Here is a 21,562-nt window from a genome sequence, read left to right as displayed (position 1 = left end):
GATTCTGTTCAAGTCTTCCTGAAAGATCTCAGCATCACGGTCACAAGTGACTACTCTATAGAGAACGCAGTCGTCCGCAAATAACCGCATTTGAGACACTACTCCGTCACCAATGTCGTTCACGTAGAGCAAGAACAATAGCGGCCCCAACACGGAGCCTTGCGGAACACCGGACACAACTTGCACCTTCTGTAACTGAGTACCATTCACCATCACAAACTGCTGACGTAAGCGTAGGTAATCTTCTACCCATGATATTACTTGAGGACTGATATTGTAAAAGGCCATTTTTTTTATTAGTATACAATGCGTCACTGTATCAAATGCCTTTTTGAAATCCAAGAACACACAGTCCACGCTAAGACGCCTGTCCAGTGCTTCTGCCAGCTCGTGCACAAATTCAGTCAACTGCGTAGTACAAGACAGGCCCCTTCGAAAACCATGCTGCCGAGGATTAAACAATGAATGTGCGTCCTAATGTGCTACTATACTAGTGTACAAAATATGTTCAAGAGTCCTGCACGCAACTGAAATTAGTGATACTGGCCTATAATTTGAGACGGTGTCACGAGGACCAGATTTATGAATTGGCACTACGCTTGCGATTTTCCAGTCATCTGGAAGGCAGCATTCCTCGAGCGATTTTTCGAAAATAATCTTCAAGTACGGTGCCACCGACTGTGCATAATATTTATAAAACTTGTTTGGCAAGTCATCAGGACACCCAGCCTTACCAATCTTCAGATTCTGCAGCAGAGACTCTATGCCATTATAGCTAATAACAACATCATCCATATCACTCACCACCGGCTGGAAATTCAAGGTACTCGTATCATGTCTGTGTTGCAATGCACAGCTGAAAACAGAGCTAAAATACGTATTAAAGCACTCAGCTTTTCCTACGTCATCATCAATAAAGCTGTTACCAGACACAAGCGGTGGTATAGTCACAGTGTCTTTTCCATTTCTCTTTGCATGTCTCCAGAATTCCTTCGGATTATCCTTTAATTTCGACTCCATTGAAATTCCAAATGAATGCTTTGCAGCTACCACTGCAACTTTCATTTTTTTGGTAGTTTCATGCAGCTTCAACCAATGATCACGTGTCGGCTTACCTTTGTATTTGCGGTAAGCTAGTTGCCTTTTGCGTGTTAGACTGCGTAACTCCCGAGTAAACCAAGGTTTACTTTTACTTCTTCTTTTCGTTAATGTCCACGCCGGAACAAAGCGCTCCCTCAGCTCAAACATCTTCTTCTTAAATATAGGCCATAATTCAGTTACTCCAGTGTAGTCGGCATATGTTTCAAATACCGTCCGGTACTCATTCAACGCTTTATTTATCTCGCATACATTTGCTTTTTCGTAGTTATATACTCGTCTATTTGCTGTTCCAATGCTTCTTAAATGTTCAACATTCATTTCACAAAGCACTACATTATGATCGCTTATTCCAGGTAGCACGTGAGTAGACCGGACGAATTCAGGTTTATTTGTGAATAACAAATCTAAGATACGGTTCCCACGTGTCGGTTCCAATACAGTTTGATGTAACTCAAAAAATTCAACCAAGTTCATCAGTTCCTGACTAGACCGACCCGAAAAAGAGTGAAAGTAAAGTTGATGACTCCAATCAATATTAGACAGGTTGAAATCACCTCCAACTACCATGAAGTCTGTTTGAACTGCGTCAACTGTCACTGCCAACTGCCTAATCACATCAACGGATGAATCAGGCGGGCGGTAGAATGAACACACAGTTAAAGCTTTGCTATTATTAAGCGTCAGTCTGCACCATACAGCCTCACATTCATCGGTGCCAGCATTTACCTGAGAAGAAGAAATTTTAGAATCCACAAGAATAAATACACCTCCACCATGCAAGTCTCTCTCTTTTCTATAACACTTAAATTGATCTGAGAATACTTCACCATCAGCAACTTCATTTGCTAACCATGATTCAGTACCGAGAATAATAGACGGCTTTACCATATCAACTAGAGATGCAAATTCATCAACCTTGTTCTTAATGCTTCGGCAGTTAATTACAAGAAAGGAAATATGCGTTGCATTATGCCGACGCTGTCATCCGACCGGTTCTACTCCCTTTGTAGCATCTGCTTTCTCTTTTATTACTGGTACCACCTCCTTTGTATTATCATCAAACAAGTACTTCTGACCATTTATAATAAGAGTGTCGTACTTAAGACTGATCTTGTCGCCACTTTGTTGTCGCGATTTCGCGAACTGCCATAGATGCTTTCTCTTTCTACGTACATCCTCAGAAAAGTCCTCTGAAATACTGACATTGCTTCCTTTTAATTTATAAGCACTTTTTAAAACATTTTGCTTTTCAACGTAGGAAGCGAAAGTCGCTATTAAAGGATGATTGCTACCAGTCTTGAATTTGCCTAGCCTGTGAGCATTTGCCATATTCACTGATTGGATACCCAATTTTGATTTGCACACATCAATTACACATATTCCAGAGTCCTCACTTGACTCGTTTGGTTTTGTATCTTCTACACCGAAAAAAAGCAAATTACAACGCCTCCTCTGGTTCTCGAGACAAGTCTACCTTCGCCATAACTGAACCCAGCACACGCTGGTGTTCTTCACATTGTTTCTTACATTCTTTAATTGCGCAGTTAATTTGGTCAATACTAGATATTTTAGATTCTATAGACGCTACACGGGCGCTGAGATCATTCATAGCACGTTTACATTCAACTTGGGTTAGTTCTATTGCATATAACTTCGCCTTAATGCTATCTTGACCATCGAGGAGCCTCTGCAGAGTTTCGGCAGTGGTCGGGCCAGGGTTAAGCTCAACGTCGCCACTTAAAAGTAGCAGCAACAGATAAAAGGAAATACGACGCAATAATCGAAAGCGATGACGCGAATAATCTTTCACTTGCGAGTGAGTTTTCAGGCAAGCAAATAACATTTGGGGTGGAACCGGCAAAACAAAATGCGTGCGAAAGCAATCCAAGTTCGGATTACTAACCTGCAAAAGCAGCAAGAAAAACGTGAGCGGCACCGCTTCTGCCATGCCGGTTCCACGCCCCTCTGGGTGACTGCCAGATCCCGGTATTTGTAGGCTGACAATAAGGCGTTCACTGCACCAGTGTTCCTTGATCGGCACGGTACATCGGCCGAAGTCAGCGGCTATGCTTGTCGATTCGTCGTCGTGATATTCGTCGTCGTGATTCGTCGTCGTGATGATATGTTCGAATACATTGCATGAAATGCTAGTAAGGGAAATGGGGCGGTACTTATGAGCTGAGGTTCTGTTGCCGGACCTGTCAAGAGGAGCCACCCTCCCAATTTTCCAGTCTGCAGGGAGCTGTCGGGTGTAAAAATATTACTGCAATTGTTTTGAAAGTAGTAAAGATGAGTAAACAGTAGTGTTTGTCAAAAACTTTGCGTAAGCCAGATTTGCGACAGGGCTTGACGGCACCTTCAGATATTTAATAACATTTCAATGCGATAGCGTTAAGGAGCTCGTGTCGCAGAAATGCCGGTGTCGTCGGCGTCGGTGTTGGTGTCGGCGTCAGCGGCGTTGGCCGTGAGCGATAAATCCCAGCAGGCATTTCATGAATAAAAAACAACTTGCAAGATGGACTGGGTGGGAATCGAACCAGGGTCTCCGGAGTGTGAGACGGAGACACTACCACTCAGCCACGAGTTTCTTTTTTTTTATTGCCGACTTCGACGTTCTAAATCATGGTTTACAAAGGATAGAACGTGTGAGCCACACTTTGGTCAACACGGTACTAAAATCTTTTCAACATCGCTAATTCATCAAATACAGAGATCCATTGCGGTGGATCAGGCAGCGCTTTGAAACCATCTCTCACACACACAACACTCTCAATGAAATTTTCCCGAGTCGGTCAAGCAACAATGTCTCCGTTTTGGAATTTCAGTCTAGTTTTCCACATTGCGTGGAGGGTCAGGACCATAATAAGGTCATACGGGACATCCTCGGTGTTATCAATCGGTAAGAAGCGTATTCCATATGGGTCTAAGGGTAAGTGTTTTTTCAATGTTCTCTGCAGAACATCGCAGTGAAAGATGGCGTCCCAGCAGTCTAGGAATGCATGTTCTATTGTTTCCGGTTTTTTGCATAATAAGCAGTTGGTGGTCCAGGGGATGAATATACCCTTTTCATGTAGCCAGGTCTTAACTGGAAGTGTGTTTGTGTGTAATTTGAAGAAGAAAGATTTAGCTGACGGCCGTATTGGCATTTTTTTTCACTCTCTTTAGGACATTTTGTCGTGGGCCTCCACGGTGTGGAAGACGGTACAAAGGTGCAGGGAACATCGTGTCCACGAGATCTCTGTATAGTTTTTTCTTTGTAACGGTTGACAGGTATAGCTGTGAAAAACGTACATTCAACATCCTATATGACCATACCACTTCACGCAGGTAACCAGTCACAGCTCCTGGCATGTTGTGAACAGTCGAAACAATGAATCCTGGAATTTGTCTACACAGCCGTACCTGTATCACTGTTCGGAGAAACGGATCGTTTTGATCCCGTAAAAACACAAAAGTGACACGACTTGTCGCAGAAACAAATGAGCTAGACCGAGCCCACCTTTCTTGATAGGGAGGAACAAGTTTGTTCGACTCATCCTCTCCCAGGTAGACGCCCAAATAAATGTAGCGAAAACTCGGTGAATTTTTCGTACGCTTACCCTCGCAGCACACAACACATTCATAACGTACCATATCTTAGATACTAAAAAGAGATTGCAGACAGTGGCTCTAGAAAACATTGACAATTGCTTTCCTCTCCACCCGTCAGCCTTTTCCTTTGCTTTCGAAGCTTGATCGGGCCAGTACGATTCAGGTTCACGGTAACTTCCGAGAGGCACACCCAAGTACTGCGTTGGTAACGACGACCACTTCAATCGATAAAGGGCCTCCGGCGTGGCTTTCCAACTACCACGCCAGAAGTCGTAACTCTTATCCCAGTTTATCTGGGCTCCAGTTGAATCGCAGAACTTTTCAACGACAGTCGTGGCCTCCTTAATGCTGGCTGTTTTTGTGCAGAAAATCGCGATATCGTCGGCATATGCCAAGATTTTTACGCGTGCTGCCTGCAGCCGATAGCCTGCTATGCGCTCGTTATTTCTGATCGCCAGAGTAGTTTGAGATAAGCAGCAAATAGAAGGGGCGACAGCGGGCATCCTTGCCGCACAGACGAACGCACGCGAAAGCTATCGGTGAGCTCCCCATTAACAATAATGCGCGTTGAGCATTCTCTGTACGCCATCGTGACGCCTTCCGTTATGACGTTGCCAACATTCGCATGTTCCAGTATGCAGAACAAAGCATTGTGCGAGACGAGGTCGAATGCCTTTGCCAAATCGATCTGCATCATCGCGACGTGGTCGCCAATCGCATCGCAACACTCAAGCACACTTCGAGCCACGTGTACATTTGTTGTGATACTGCGGCCTTTAATGCCACAAGTCTGGTGCGGCCCTACCAATGTTTTAATTACACTTTGAAGTCGTTTGGCCAAAGCTTTCGCGAATATTTTATAGTCGACGTTGGCTAGAGTTATCGGGCGATATGACCCTGGCAACAAAAGTTTTTCCTCATCATCACTTTTCGGAATTAGCACGATATATGAGGTTGTGAAAGACAAGGGCAATCTTTTTCGCTCAAACGCTTCACTTATAACTTCGTGAAAGAACGCGGGCCACTGCAGACTTGAAGGTTTTATAGAAAGTGGCTCCCAAGCCATCGGGCCCAGGTGCTTTACCGATGGACAACTCATCTATTGCGCACTCTATCTCACTCAGGCTTATTGGTTGTTCCAGACGTGTCCTAACTTCTTCATCGAGCTTTGGTATCAATGAGAGAAATTCTTTTTCGTAGCTATCTTTAAGGTCCCGCGGGTGACCTGATATTGCTTTAAAGTGATTGGCGATCCCTTGTTTGATGTCATTTTTGTCGCGCGTAACGTGATTGCCTTTAGCTAGCTGGCGGATTTCCTTCCGACATGCGTACCTTTTCTCTGATAAGGATCGTTTCGTTGGAATTTCTCCCGCCCACAACTTCTCAGACCTTGATCTCACAAGTGCTGCTTTATATTTTTCTGTATCTATCCTTTCTAGTTCAGTTTTCACTTTCTTTAATTCGTCAACATACACACCAGGCTCGAGACTTTCCATGCTGATAAAAAATTGCAGTTGCTGGCGAAGATTTGTTTCTGCTTGTTTCTGCTGTGTCTAATGACACTGCTTCTTTGAATGGCCAACATTTTGACTCTCAGTTTCAATTCTTCCCATTGAATGGCAAAGGTTACTGGCTTGGCTGAAGTCAGGTTTTCTAGTTCCTTCACTACAGCATCGACAAAAACATCGTCATGTAACAACTGCGCATTCATTTTCCAAAGATCCCAATTAAAGGTGTGTTTGCTTTGTCTTTTCCCGAACGTGGCAGTTACCAAACAGTGATCGCTGTATGCTACAGCTTGCACATCATATTCACAACATAAGGGCACTAATTCGGCTGACACGTATAATCTATCTAATCGAGCGTGGCTATCACGCTGAAAGTGGGTAAATCGCGGGCGAGTACCGCTGGAAAAAACACTACCCACATCTTCCAGGTCATAATCATGCACGACTGCATTTAGAAATTCGGCACTCTTATCACGAACGCGTGAACATTTTGCTCGGTCTTCGGTATAGCAAACACAGTTAAAATCTCCCAGCAGTATTACGACCTTGGAACAGTTTTCGTACGCTTCAAGACGCTCAAAGAAAGATCGACGATCCGTTTCAACATTCGGCGCATAGATACAAATAGCACGTCAGCCACGAGTTCGATGCTTCAAAGCGGTGCAAAAGCGTCTCTAGCATAGAGAAAGAAAAAGACTAAGAGCGGACACTCAGAGAAATCTGGCCTCAGGAACTACGTCACGGCTACGTAACGAACTAACGCTCTCATCAAACGCCAGGGCACGCAGGCGCAAAAAAAGAAAATGTTGTAATGAATTCTGCTCAATCGCTTTACAAAATAATAATTATACACCCAAATTTGGCGTGTTTCTGATACATAAAAACAGAATTTATCGAAGACACCTTCCGTGCTGTTTGTTCTTCATTCGTACTGCCATCAACACCAATCACCATTCGTCCATCGAGAAGAAATCAACGACCCCAGCGGCGTGCCAGCGGGAACGTCTCGTGAACGTCGGCTGCGGCGGTGTTGTGTGTGAGAAAGGTGAGTCACGTTTTTAAGCGAAGCTTGGAGTAATTGACTTGAGACCGTGACGAGGTTCGCTAAAAAAATCAGTTTGCGGCTCTATATGAGGCGGCTAGACGCGAACAATGCGAAAAGCATGCCCCCTCAAGAAATGCGTAGCAAGAGGGCTGTAATAGCTGTACTTCGTTGCTATCCCCACCGAGAACGGCATAATCTTTGTTGGTTGCGTTCCGTGAAAATAATCCAACGACCCGAAGCTGCCATTAACTTGCACCGGTTCACGGCTGTGCACTGCACTGCGACTCGCAGCTTGTCAGACGCCATCGAGACGCTGCGTCTCGGTTTGCGAGGGTAAACCGTTCTTGCCCAGCGCTGTTTGCGATAACCGCGGCATCGGCGTTCCATTGAAATAGTTCGTGTTGGCGGATTAAAAATGATCTGCTGGACAGCGCTTAAGGTCAATATCATGAATTGCACATTTCAGCAAAATTCCGGTTTCGAGAAAATTGAATTCCTAAACCGCGTTTAAATGATCGCGTCACGGTTGACGGTCTTTTCGTTGGCCCGTTCTAGAGGCTGACGAACGCTGGAAAGAACATGATGATGATGACAAAATGTATTTATTAAGGGATGGCGCGAAGGCCTATAATGGGGAATAGGAAGGGGAGGGGGGAGACGTACTCAGAGCCGTCCTAGGAGCTTCGCGTCCTTGGCGAAAGCCAAGAGTGAGTCCAGAATGGCCCTATCGGAATCCATCGAGCCAGTTGCTGGTCTAATCCACTCCTCGTAGGACGACACTCGCACCGCCCTCAGGTGGTGGTCCCGCTGTTGAGCGTGTCGCTGGCACTCCCAAAACAGATGGGCTGCGGATGGCCGTGTAGCCATGTTGCAGTCAGGGCACCTGTGTGGCGTCTGGAGCGCTTCTTGGTCCGCGGAGGCTGTGGGATGGCCGGGTTCCTGCGATGGAAGGGAGTTGGGAGACGGAGATGGAGGGCGTCTTTCCCGGCGTGGCCGGTACTGTCGCCACCGCTGCAGCACATCCGGTGTGAGGACGAAGCCGGAACGGAGCCTATGCAGCAGCACCTGCCCCGACCTGGGAAGACCTGCTGGAAGGGGGTCTGGGTCTGAGGGCACACTCGCACGGAGTTCCCTCTTGCGTCGGCTGGCTGCCGCTCTCAGAGCTCTGTCTGGGTCATACGGGGCTCCATTTGTCGTGTTGCTTGTGCTGGTTGTGAGGGCTTCTGAAGGATCCCGGGAGACGACGCGGTTGGAAAGAAGGGCGCGCGCCGCCTCGTGGGCTCTCTCATTTCCCTCGATGCCCTGGTGACCAGGGATCCAATGAAGTGTTGCAGTGACCCCGTGGGCCTCCGCACGCCTGAAGGCCTGCTTGACGAGGAGTACTACCGATGATGATGTGTGGCGCGACTTGCAGGCGTGCAGCGCATACTGAGAGTCGGTGTATATATCGATGTGTTTTGCTTGCGTGGTGCTTGAAACTCTATCTAATGCCCAGACTATTGCGCGGAGTTCAAGGTCCGTTGGGTCGTCAGCATCAGCAGTTGTAAAGGTAGAATGTGTCTCACAAGAACCCACTACGTGGTAGGCGACTGCTCCTTCGCTGGTGCGTGGGTCGAAAGCTGCGTCAGTGTACACTTGTTCATGACTTGGCGGTGCGTCTGCGACTGTCTGCACATGACGCGCAGCAAATGCTGCTCGGCGGTGCACATGTTGGGCACCCATGTTTCGGGGCGTTGGTGTAGTGTCGACGACAGCAATGTCATCCCACGGTGAGATGTCGGATGGCAGTTGTGGCAAAGTTGATATATCCTTTCCCATGTAGGCCAGTAGAGTCCTGCCTTGTCTGGTGTGCTTCAGGCGTTCCTCGTGTCCTGCCTTCGATGCTTCGATGGTTGCACGGAGGGTAGGCAACTTCGCATAGCGATGTAGCTCCTCGACACGTGTGTGTTTTGGGAGCCCAGTGATAACACGGAGAGCTGATCTGTGGAGTACCTCTAGCTGTGTCCAATGCCGAGCAAGCAGGTCATAACAGCGCGCTCCATATAACGCTCGGGATGTCAGCAAAGCACTAACAAGCTTTCGGCATACGTCGGTACCAGCACCGCCCATGCGGAAACAGATTCGTTTTATGAGGTGCAGAGTGTTATGCCACGTCCGACGAAGGTCTGCGAGCCACGCATCCGCTGTGCCTTTGCGGTCAATAGGTATACCGAGAACGCGCACTGATTTTTCTGCTCGCTGCAGCGTTTTGCCTGCGAGAGTGAGCGTGAGGGCTGCTTCGTCCTGCGTTGAACCTCGGATCACCACATAGGTTGTCTTCTCTGGAGATGGCCGCATGCCAGTTTGTGGCAGGTAGTGGTCAATAACGTCAAGTGCCGCCTGTAGGGTCTCCTGCTGCTCATCAATTGGTCGTGATGCAGTCCATAACGTGATGTCATCTGCGTAAATTGTGAAGCCCAGTTCGGAAATAGCCTCCAGTCGCTCAGCCAGGCCTATCATAGTCAAATTAAAGAGGAGGGGTGATAGTATGGAGCCTTGTGGGACTCCCACTATGTTTGGGTAAACCTTCCCGGCGTCTCCGTCTACCCGTATGGAAAAAGTGCGATCTTGAAGGAAGGAACGCACAAAGTTGAGGGGGCGGCCCGTGATTCCGTGCCTCTCTGCTGCCTCGATGATTGCCTCATGCGTCACAGTGTCAAAAGCTTTACGGAGGTCCACCGCCAGCAGGACGCTCCGGTGTCGCTTTGCGCGACCGACTGTCTTTCGACGCAGTGCACCCTCCCTCACAAGTAGGAGGCTGTCATGAGTGCCAAGGTTTGGTCTAAACCCTGTCTGTGCTGGATGAAAGTGACCCTCTGTTTCTAGAAAGTGAGATATGCGTGTCAAGGCCATTCGCTCCGCCAGCTTACACGTAGTAAGCGTGAGGGATACAGGGCGCATGTTCGACAGTACATCTGGCTGTTTGTTTGGTTTCGGTATGGGTGTAACTATCGAATGCTTCCATCCTGCTGGGATTTCACCGTTGATCCACACTTCGTTAATCTCCTCGAGAAGTTGCTTTTTTGCGTATTCTTCCAGATTCCTCAGAGCCGCCCACGTCACGCCGTCATAGCCTGGCGCGCTGTGCGTGTTGATGGAAGAAAGTGCCTGTTCGAGCTCGAAGAGAGAGAATGGGGCCTGGATGCCCTCATCGGTCACTGGCGGCGTTTTCCGGTAAATGTCAACGTTCGGGGGCGTCGATGGTTGGGGAAAAAACGTGTTCGCGGCATCATCTTGGAGTTGGCTGATTGACTGGCTAGTTTTGAGCAAGACGTTGGAAATAGCGCTGCGTGTTTTACGTTGACCTGTCATAGCCTTGAACGTGTGCCACACCTTGTGGAGGCCAGTTCTTTCGTTGAATGATGAGCAGTGCTGGCTCCAACGTTCCCGATACAGGCGCTTGGCGTATCTTCTAGCGATGGCAGTGCGACGTCGAAGTCGCACACGGTCGCGATGTCGTCGGCCATTGGCTTCGTACGTCAACTGTGCTCGCTTGCGCGCATCCCAAAGGTTTAGCATATGTATGTCCGGCGCCGGAGCATCAGCTCTCACCTCAGTCTCAGTAGTGGCCTTGCGCAGGGCGCGTGACGCCCGCTCCCGTACGGATGAAGTCTTGGGTTGCTCCGCAAATGCTCTTCTGTAGGCATCCCATCTGATCGTGCGCACAGTGCGCCCGGCCACACGCTTTCGTCCCACGTTCAAAGTAATCCACAGTGGATAGTGGTCGCTGCCCCAGGCGTCCGGATCGCATCGCCAGTCTTTCACGTAGGCTGGTGTGGATAACGTCAGGTCTGGGGTCGTGTTACGTTGTCCACTATGCAGGGCGGCGCGGGTGGGGTAGTCGGTGTCATTTGCGAGCACTAAGTCAGCTGACTCCGTGGCATCTGCGAGTGCCATTCCGCGGGGCGTGTGATAGTCATAGCCCCACTGCGGATGCTTGGCGTTGAAATCGCCGCCTATCAGGAAGTCATCGTTTGGGTAACGTCTCCGCAAAGCGTGAATCCACGTGAATGAACCACGTGTACGGGAGCTAACTTCAGGGCGCATGTATACCGATACCAGCACTGCATTTCGCTTTGCAATCTTGCAACGGACAGCCACCACCTCCTGTACGGCAGTCGAGTACTGAGAAGTGTCAATCTGCGTTTGCGGAATGTCTGTGCGGACAAAGACAGCCGCTTGTCCCCGTATTACAAATTCTTCGGCTGCACTGGCGATACCATTGTGCTGCGGGTTTCGGTGTCGTTTCCTGTTTCTATGCTCTATTGACGGTTGGTAATAACCATTGAACTGTCGTAGTGTCCGATCTGTGCCATTAGTTTCTTGAAGTAACAGCGCAAGGGGGCGTCCGACACAGTCAAACAAGAGGTTCAGTTCTGTCGCACAAGTGCCGAGCCCTCGGCAGTTCCACTGTAAAACGTGTGGAGTGGGACTGTCGAGGGCTGTACGCGGAGCCGGGTGGCTATTGACGCGAGGCGAAGAGCTGTTGGAGCAAGCCATATTGTCGTTGGAAGTGCTTCTCCTGCGCTTGGAGGAGAGGGTGCAAAAGTTGTTGTACCAGCAGAGCCAGGTCTGTCTGCTGTGTGGTAGTAGAGGTTGTTTCTTGCGTTTTAGTGAGCTCCTGCGGATTGCATGGCTGCTGCTGTCGCTTGGCACGAACACGTGCGAGCAGTGCTGCATGCCTTTTTTCGTTCTCTTCTAGTTGCCGCCGCAGTTCGACGTTCTGTCGTGCAAGTTCTGCAATCTCAGCTTCTACACTGTCTTTCGGTGTATCAACCAGCTGCGATGGTGAAGGCAGCATAGGTGTGGGATAGCGTAAAGAGTGTGCCGGTTTGTCTCCACTTGGTTGAGTTCGCTTGAGCGCTGCTGCGTAGGCGAGGTTGCAGCCGTTTCCTCCCGTTGTTGGTTGTGCACAGTTCTTTGAAACAATCTCGTTCACTGCTTCCTTTATGGTACGTGGCTGCGTTGAGATGTTTTCACTTTCAAGTAGCTGCTGCGTCAATTTGACGTCATGGCACTGGACAGTTCTAGTGCGGCTTCTCGATCGGTGTGCGCCGTGCCTTCTACGACGAGAGCGGGGCCTTGAGCGGAGTTTCTTAGCAATTTGTGCGTCGGACTTCAGTTTAGCTGGACACTTGGGGTCAGTCGCCGTGTGACCTTCTTCTTCACAGTTGCGGCATCTGGGCTTCGTCTGTTTGCATTCATTGCCAGTAGTACTACCTTCGTGTGTCTTGCCGCATGTAGGACATACCGCTTCGTGCGGGCAGACATCCTTTTTGTGACCAAAGCGATGGCAACGATTACACACGATGCTTTTAGGTTCGTAAATTGAAACTCGGGTGATGCGGCCGTAATACACGACCCTGTTAGGGGGGTGGCGTCCTTCAAAAGTCAGTAGACATGCCCCACGCTTTCCCATTGGGCGCGCGTCAAGGATACGTCGGTGCTCACAGGTCAAGGCTGCCCGGAGTTCAGCCTTTGTTTCATTGCAGTCAACGTTGTATATAACACCTCGGCACATGTCTCGGCCGGGTGCCTGATACACTTGTACTGGTATCTGTCCGTGGTTCACGTCTAGGTGTGAAAGCTTGAGAAGCCCGTCTGCTTGCCTCTTGTCATGAACGAGCAATCTTATGGTGTTAGATGCTGGTTGCAACGTGTACATCAAAGGCTTGGTGTTGGCGGCAGCGGGTGCGGCCATCACGAAGTTGCGGTGGAGGTCCTTGCCTGGTACAGTCGTGAGCGCCACGTTTATCCGTGGTTTCACGACTAGCACAAAAGTTTCTGGCGGTGTTTCCTTCTCGGGCCGCGTTTGGTTGTGCTTACGGCGTTGCACTTTCCACACACCTTCGTCACCGTAATCTTCAAACGCGTCCTGGGAGAGGGCTCCGGCGTCTCGAATTGTCTCTAGCTTTTCAGTTGAGTTTGCGTAAGAAAACAGTTCTTGAGACGCGTGCAATGCAGTCTCTGCTTGACGTGGCGTTGTCCCATCAGACTGTAGGCTTGAGGATGTCGGTGGTGCTTGTGTTTGCATGTCGTCTTCGTCACTGGAAGGGGCGGACGCGTCTTCGTAGGTCGATGACGTGAGAGAGTCGTGCCGCGTTCGTTTCGATACCGCACTGGCCGTCGTTGACAGACTTGCAGAGCGGTCTCTATCACGATGGTGGCGGCTGCGGCTGCGTTCGTTCGGTTCCCTATTGTTCTTTCGTTTTTGGCGTTCGCTTCTATGTTGTTGGTCAGCGGTAGCATGCCCACAGCGTTCTTCATGCATCCCAGCAGAGCGTTCTGTGGTAGACGCTTCCGGAACGCCTTCGGGACGTGGCGTAGCCGCTTCTTGGCCCCAGTCTTGGGTAAGCGGCATCAAAGCTGATTGTCCCTGGCGTTGTTCATGGTCGTTAGATGGAGGTAGCTTCGATGACCCGGGCTCGGTCATCAACGCAGTCGTGGCCATGCATTAGGCTTAGCAAGGCCGCCCGCTGGCGCGTAAAAGCGGCCGTAAAACGGCCAGAAAGCAACGCACCTTTCCGAGGCTTGTCTCGACGTGTGGCCGAAGTGACACCGATGAAGAGCATGTGCAACAGAAGATGGTGAGACGCGAACAGCGCGCGTAACTGTCGAAAAGAAACGGAGCGCCAGGAAAGACGTGCGCTCGCATCCGAACCGGAAGTTAGGGCCCGGCTAGCATGTATAAAAACGATTACATAAAAAAGTAAAGCTCGAGGAAAAGAAAAGGCACCGAGGTTTCTAAAACGAAACCAGAAGCCGGCAATGGAAGCAGCCGACAAAAAACGAAGTAACTTTCATTGCAGCTTTGGCTGGCTTTGGCTCGGAAAGAACATAAAAGACGCCACGCTGATTCGGACCGAAAACGGTGTTCCGGGGACGGGCGCTACCTAAATAAAGAAAGCAGGATGTTAGGCACGCTGTAGCCAAGTTTTGCTTGCTCGTTTCCCTCATAGAGTAAGGGCTCCTGAATATTTAAACGATATTGCTTGCAAACAATGGCATGTGACATAAACAGCGAGCATAGCTTATTGCGTTTGGTACTTTGCGAGGTGTGTATCTACGGCTCCACACGGACGGACGCTGGTGAATGCGTCCGTGCGTATTGTTTATACAGAAAAGTAACGGTGGGGAAAAGCCACCAATGACTACTGCATGTACTTATTGCGGCGGCCGTGTTGGGAAGTACTGCGCATTCTAGTAATTTTCGGTTCCTTATCAGTTTTTCGTGGCGAAGACATTGCACAACGTATTGTCGCGTAGGCGTGGCGAGGCGCGCATTTGAACAAAGGCCTCGTATTTGGACGTTTCGAATGTGTCTTCATCACGCTTATGTGAACTGCTATTTTGCCTACCAATGTACTCCTTATACTGAGTACGTACAGCGGTGTCGAAAACTTCCCAGGCCGCGATGCCCTCCATGGGATTAAATAGGATGGCGGCCTGGGAACTTTTGAACACCCCTGTACGGGGTATTAACATTTATCCTTGTAAGTCCGAGTTATATGGGTCAGAGGTCAGGATGTGTCGGTGGTTTTATATTGTGCATCGGTTCGCTATTCATTCAAAGCGGTTTCCTGGTACAGTTATGACGTGTACATCTGTTTTTGGTAATTAATGAAGCGTGCACTTATTGATATTTTCAGACCGCGCTGATGCCATGCCGCCCGGCGGTCCAAGCTACGGCAGCTGCTGCTGTGTGTCGTGGTGCTTTGACAACGGCAGAACCCAGAAGCCTATCTTGACTTGGAATAAAAACATTGCGGAAACTCTGTCTCTTTGATACATATGAGCGCTTGTACCAAAACACAGAAGACAAGCGCGATGGATAAAGCCGTAGTGAATTATGATTACCTCTATCTCCATCTGTTACAACTTAATCGAAATAAAAATTGCGTCACTACCTCAATTCACACCAAATATTGAACTAGACAAAAGAGTGAATCGCTAAATCAAAGCGACAAATAAAAGCGTTGCCATTTGGGTGACGAAAAGTGGTCTGAAATGACAAGCTTCCGCGACAGCCCAACGTCGGTTACGATGGGTAATCCAAATTTCGCGCCAGCGAAACCGAAACAGGAAGTGCAGGCCAGTTGCTCTCATCAACCGCCAGGCGCGCTAGGTTCGATTGGGCCGCTGGGGGTGTATGGGAGTGGCCGCTCTTAACTTTTTTTTCTTTCTCTATGTCTCTAGTCATAGAGTTTCATATTAGTATTTTTAGAAACTCTATGTCTCTAGTGAATGCGGTGTTGCCTTAGAAACGAGCTGTTTCGTGCGTCGCTTGCTCAGGCGCAGATTTCGTTGCCACGCGGAACGCTGCATTGCTCGACGCTCACCGCGTCCAATGCGGGGCGCGTAGTCGCTGTGCCGTAGCCCATTGTCGTAAAACCCTTGACGGGTCGACGGGAACGCTGTCGCGTTCCACTCTTGAAGGCGAAGCTTAAGCGTCCTCCAATTTTTCTACCTCGGAAGTTACTACATCGTAATGAAATCCATAGCCGAATAATTGCAACTCTATATGGTTGGAAGCACGCGTTCAGGACATAGATCAATATTACTGCAGAATGTGAAATTTAGAATTCGAGTACATACAGTGTCGGGTATTGTTGCTCTCCTTTGTTGATACTTTTTCCAAAGAAGAGAGGCCTAATGTCCATCCCAAGTATTGCTAGATGAATTGTCTGTGAGGAGCGAGCATACGCTTCTTGTAGTCACTTTAGACACGAAGATTACGTTTTCTCGTTCTAAAAAAACTCCCAGCGTTGCACAAAAGGCTAAGCGCTGATTGTTTTAGAAAATTACCAGACAGCCCTACGAATTGAGCACAGTAGCTTTTTCATCCATGTAAACCACTCTAAACATTTGGTCACAAACTAAATTTAAGATCGTGGTGTTAGGTGCGTACTTGCAAACATGAACGCGTCTCACTTGCTGACCGCGGACGCTCTCGATGTCAGAATCATGACGGGATCAAGAGTGGCAGCGCCGGCGAACGCATTGCCCGTTGAGCTGCTTCTCGCTTCAACGCGAAGTAGACGCTCGAACACCCAGTGCTCTCAAACCCATCTGCTATGCTGTGCCGCCTAACATTTGCACGCACCGCCGATATCATCCAAGATAGGGCGCATGCGGCCACACGGAGCCGTGACATACGCAGCCGCTTCCGCACTTGACCAAGAAAAATGCCGATAGTCTGCCCTCTCCCCTTCCCCCCTTCCTGACGTACAGATATCTCAATCTCATCACTTACCCCTTGCGCACGAGAAAGAACGGCGTGCACCTGTCGGCCTTGCATGCGAGAGATCAAGAAACGCCTCCTGGATAGCACAAGCCCCGTGCACTTCAATCCACGTGGTGGTGGTGATAAACTTTATTGAAAGGGGGAAGGGTAAAGAGGGACGTGGCGGAGGGTTAGGGCTGAAGTAAGGCCCTGGGCCTGCTTGGCCTTTTCCACCCAGTCCACCAGTTCAACTTGTCGGTCGACGTCCCCGGAACTAAGCCAGGCTGTCCAGTCAGTCTCGCTGCTGACGGGGGGATGAGAGAACGGGAGCGAGGTGCATTCCCACATCATGTGTGTGAGTGTTCCTGTTTCCGAACAGAGCCTACATTTGTCGCTTTCCCTGCCCCCTGTGATTTTGTTAATGTATTTTGGGTGTGGGTATGTACTTGTCTAAAGTCGCCAAAGCGCGACCGCTTGCGTTTTGTCGAGTTGCTTGGCTGGTGGTGGGAGCGCGCGACGCCTCAAGCGATACCGATGGGCTATTTCATATTAAGTCTCGCAGGGTTCCTCGTGTCTCTCCTCCTCATTCACGCCGTCCGCTTCCGCGGACGAGGCTCGGCGCGTGAGATCTCGAGCGAAACTGTGAGCCGACGCGTTGCCGGGCACAGCCGCGTGAGCGGGGGTCCACACGAGGGTTTTCAAACCGCTTAGGGGGCGTCGTGTGCGGACATGGTACGCCTGTTTGGAAATTCTACCACGGAAGAAATTGCCGATGGCCTGCTTGCTGTCGCTGATGACGGTATGCGCTTCCGCATCCATGTCATCATGATACCTTGCCCGACTGCCATAGCATCTAATGGGGATGCTGCCCAGTAAGCCGCAGTGGTTTTCAAGTCGCCACTTTGGTCGCGCAGGGATTCGCAATGGAAATTTCTGTCCAAGTGGCGTGACGTCATAGAGCGGTGTGCACAGGCCAGCTATCTAGGAAGCGTCGGATCAGGCCACCACCCTTCTCGCCTCGTCCTCAGATCCTATTACTCCACCCTACAGTATGCGGCGCGCGGCCGCGAATAGCACTTGAAGTTTACACGAAAGCTCACGGTGAAGCCACGTCGATGACGACGGTGGAGTTTCACCTGGAGTGTCGATATAATAGATATCGCAATAAACTCTCAGGACAAGATGCCTGGAAACGTGTGATCGTTTAAGGATTAGGTCATGCACAGCATAGGGTAGGGATCGGAAGAGCCTACTGAACTTTTACAAGAGTCCTGCTTCCTCACACATTTAATACGGTGCTATAATTTATCATTCTGCAATGCCAAACGCATTAAATATATGATACCATGCCCATCACCTAGGTGCCAGCTTCGTGACTGCGCCTTCAAGATACGTCGATTACATAGCGATTACATTAACTCAAATGAGTGTTTTTTTTTTCATTGGCAGCTGTCATATTCTAACTTTACATAAGTTCTTACTCCATGAGCACAATGGACCAAATTGTTATTGAACTATAAACAATATGATTCTTGCCATAGTCTCATAATCTACGTGTAGCCACAAGCCGTTCTCACTACGTACGAGGAATCTCATTGCCAAAATACGTATTCCAGTGCTGGTATCATCATCTATAATAGGCGGCCAATTAGCAGATCTATCTGAATCACTTTGTACCTGTGTTTGTGTGTTTAATTGTGTTTTTTTTTCTTTTTTTTTCTTTTTTCTCTCTCTGACCTATCACATAATTTGGCCCCTTCCAAAGTACAGGGTACCAAAGCGGAGAGAATCTCTGGTCGACCTCACTGTCTTTCCATTACCTCTCTCTCTTTCTCTCCTTCGTCATATATTTACTTGGAGTAGCTCATTGCAAAAATCGTGAATGAAATTGGACCAAAAGCCAGATTTTTTTGTCTGACATGTTATTTCAGAAAATTCTTACCGCATATTCACGCTTAAATTATTTAGGCCTAAAATAGAGCGCTGGGACAATCAAGGAAATTATTTACTATGGCACATCTATAGCAGTTCTGTCAGGAAGAAATCGTCAATTCGATAGATTTTAGTGTGAATTAGGCACTACCAGTGGACCATTTCACACCGTAGTTGCAAATAAACAGTTTACCTAATGAAAACAAATCTTTGGAGATTCTGTAGGCGAAGCATTAAAGAATCAGACACTAAAATAAAACCTCTAATAATTGTTTAGTATGACCACGTTTCACATACTTGAAAATAATTGTGAAAGCACGTAGCGTTACATAAAAAAAATATTCGGCAGCATAATCTTGGAAAATCATGTCGAGAAATGCAGCCAATCACCATTACATATTAAAGCAAACTCAGAGATCATCCAGCGATGCGTCTGGGACACTTGAAGTAGAATGACTCTTCTTTTGTCGTCTTGGGTTCCGCACGGAACACGCCCGCGATGAAACGGTATGCAGGCGAGCCAAAATGTTACATCTACACGCATTTTCAATAGTTCCGCAGATGATGATATTACTGCACATAAACCATTACACTTCCTTTCCTACGCCTTGCCTCACCATCTTTCTTGTGCGTAGGTGGCCCCCAGATGATCGCCACCGAGCTCGCCTTCCTCAACGTGCAGACGCGAGGCGACGTGTCCAGCCTGCAGTGGTACGAGTCGCCGCTGCGTTACGTTTGCCCGTCCAATCGCAGCGACAGGGTCCTGTGTACCGTGTACTATGCACCACTCAACTTCAGGGACGTCATGATCGCCACTGGAAAGCTGTCTCCCGACGCGCTGCCATGTATGTTTGCCTAATGTACATATGCATTTCTTCGCCGCTGGATTTGCCTACGATCAATGTTGTTGTCCACAATTCGCGCCATGCTCGGTGTTGCGCCCCAGTGCTCTTGTGTATTTCCGTGTGGTCGCTCGAAGGCCAATAATGCCTTGTGATTAATGCGACGGTTCAACAGATGGCTGCAATGACATTTCTTTTTGCCCCAAGGCGCTCAACAAAGGACAGTATCTGTGCGAGACGTTAAAATTAGGAGCTTAGTGCCACCAGTATGGATTGTTTCTAATATATAACAGTTAAATAATAAATTGATTAAATATAAAAATTAGCTCGCCATCCCGACCCTGCGAAACTGGATGGTCAGCGAAGCTGTTAGAAAACCGCGCAAATGCCGTCCATGGGGATAGTAAACGTTTTATTGTTTTGGTTAGTCTTAGCACGACGCCATTGTTGAAGATTACAACTTTGCACGCTTCGACGCTCATCTGCTCTACGGGAGGTAATTTTGCGGGGTCTACCCATAGCATTGTTGCAATGAACAGAGTTGCTAGGGAGGTCTCCCTTTAATATATGAAGCTTGATGGCGTCATGCGCCTTTGACGCTTGTTTTGTGCTTTTCATTATTTAAATAAATGCTGAGCTGTCTGTTTGTAGGCCTTGTTCCAAAGGAGACATGCATTTTTTTTTCGGTTCAATTTTTCTTTTTCCTGACGGACCCGACAAATCCAGACCAACTAGAGACTCACAGCTTCAGTGTAAAATTATTAGGTTCACGTCCGAATAGTGAACAGTTGACTATTAGCACGCTAGTATGGAGACTTACGAATGGGTTTGAACCATGTGATGTTTATCGACGTGTACCAGAAGCATGGACACACGAACACTTTTATGTTCCGTCTCCATTTTAAGGCGGCCGCAGTGGCCGGGAATAGAACGGGTGAGTATACTTCCATGCGTGCGTCGCTTTTTAGCAGGCTCGGTACATGACCGCAGCATTAAATATGTGGTGTTCAAATGTAGAATTCGCGGCAGCAAAAGGTGCGACGCGTATTAAATGGCAGAGCAGACTCTATTCAACATAGCTTATAATAATGACATCGTCGCAGGTAAACTCTGTGATTGTTAACCACGTGGACTTGAAGACACAACGTACAACTCTGAAGACATTAGTAACCCTACCACAACGTCGACCGAGAACAGAGTTAGCGGCACATCGCGAAGTTAGCTAGTAGAGTCGCGATGGCAGGCTCAAGCACACAAGCCATACTTTCATTTAACCATTGTGTGCCAGGCTGTTCCTTGAAAATCTATAGAGCCCTTGCTGTTTATCGACTTCCACACTTCTAACGCAAAAAGAATCTGCGCAGGTGCTACTGAGTGGACGACGCCTAAAATCAATGGCTACAAACAATATCTGCGCAGATAAAGAGCCGATGATACACTGATTTCACTCTAAGGGCCTATCGTAGCATGCTCAGACACGATCACTGTGCGCATTGCCCTATCCGCGCTACTTTCGCAGGTGCACTCTGATGACGGCGCTGACTGGCGTGCCGATCAACCCTACCGCGGAATATAAGATATTTGAGAACAGTTCTTTGTTTACAACACACTTTAGTGAGAAAGATGTGTGGATCACTGCATGACACAAATATAGTGCAACATGAAGCTTGCACTTTCATGGCGCTTACTTGTTAATCTTGCAGCATTGTACTATCGTGAGCAATATAAGCTGGAAGGCACCAACACGTGGCAAATGGCCTCGAATCCAACGTGGGGCAATTCGCCTGGGCCGCTGTCAGAAACAAAGTGCTAAGGGCGTCGCTGTTCCGCTAACTGTTTGCGCTCTCGCCTAGTTAGCGTTGCTATGAAACGGAAGCTAATTGCGTGTCACCGTCCGCTAGTGATTATATGGGTTCATATCAGCGCGTGCAGCCACATCCAGTGACCTATCAGGCTACGTAACTCCTTAGGGATCGGCCGCAACGCAGGCTGCCGTGACACAGAGGATTTGCTTATATCTAGGTGATGTTGGCTAAGCATTAATAGGCCTGTTTATATTTCTTTCCCGTGCCTAGCAGTCATTTGTGTTTTTGCGCTTAATGATGCCGTAAGTGCGTTTGTATAAGCGGGGAGATGTCAAATTGTCACAGAAAGGTTACACGCAGCGCAACATTGTTGCCTTGAGAGGCTGCCGGTTGAAGACCGTCAACAGTATAGCCCACTTATACCGAGATGAAAAACCCATTAAGGATGCACCGCACAAGAGGCGACCCCACGCCAC

General features: G+C 48.5%; 1 protein-coding gene across 2 annotated transcripts in view; it reads left to right on the top strand.

The window, feature by feature from the left end:
- Positions 1-21,562, top strand: part of LOC139055911 (fatty acid synthase-like) — a 237,530-nt gene that overhangs the window by 142,101 nt on the left and 73,867 nt on the right. For both annotated transcript variants that reach the window (XM_070533550.1, XM_070533549.1), the window contains exon 18: positions 19,075-19,284. In XM_070533550.1, coding sequence (XP_070389651.1) covers positions 19,075-19,284 — 210 coding nt within the window. The remainder of the gene's footprint in view (positions 1-19,074; positions 19,285-21,562) is intronic.

The sequence above is a fragment of the Dermacentor albipictus genome, chromosome 2, assembly GCF_038994185.2.
Source record: "Dermacentor albipictus isolate Rhodes 1998 colony chromosome 2, USDA_Dalb.pri_finalv2, whole genome shotgun sequence".
Lineage (NCBI taxonomy): Eukaryota > Metazoa > Arthropoda > Arachnida > Ixodida > Ixodidae > Dermacentor > Dermacentor albipictus.
This window is presented reverse-complemented; position numbering and strand designations above follow the sequence as displayed.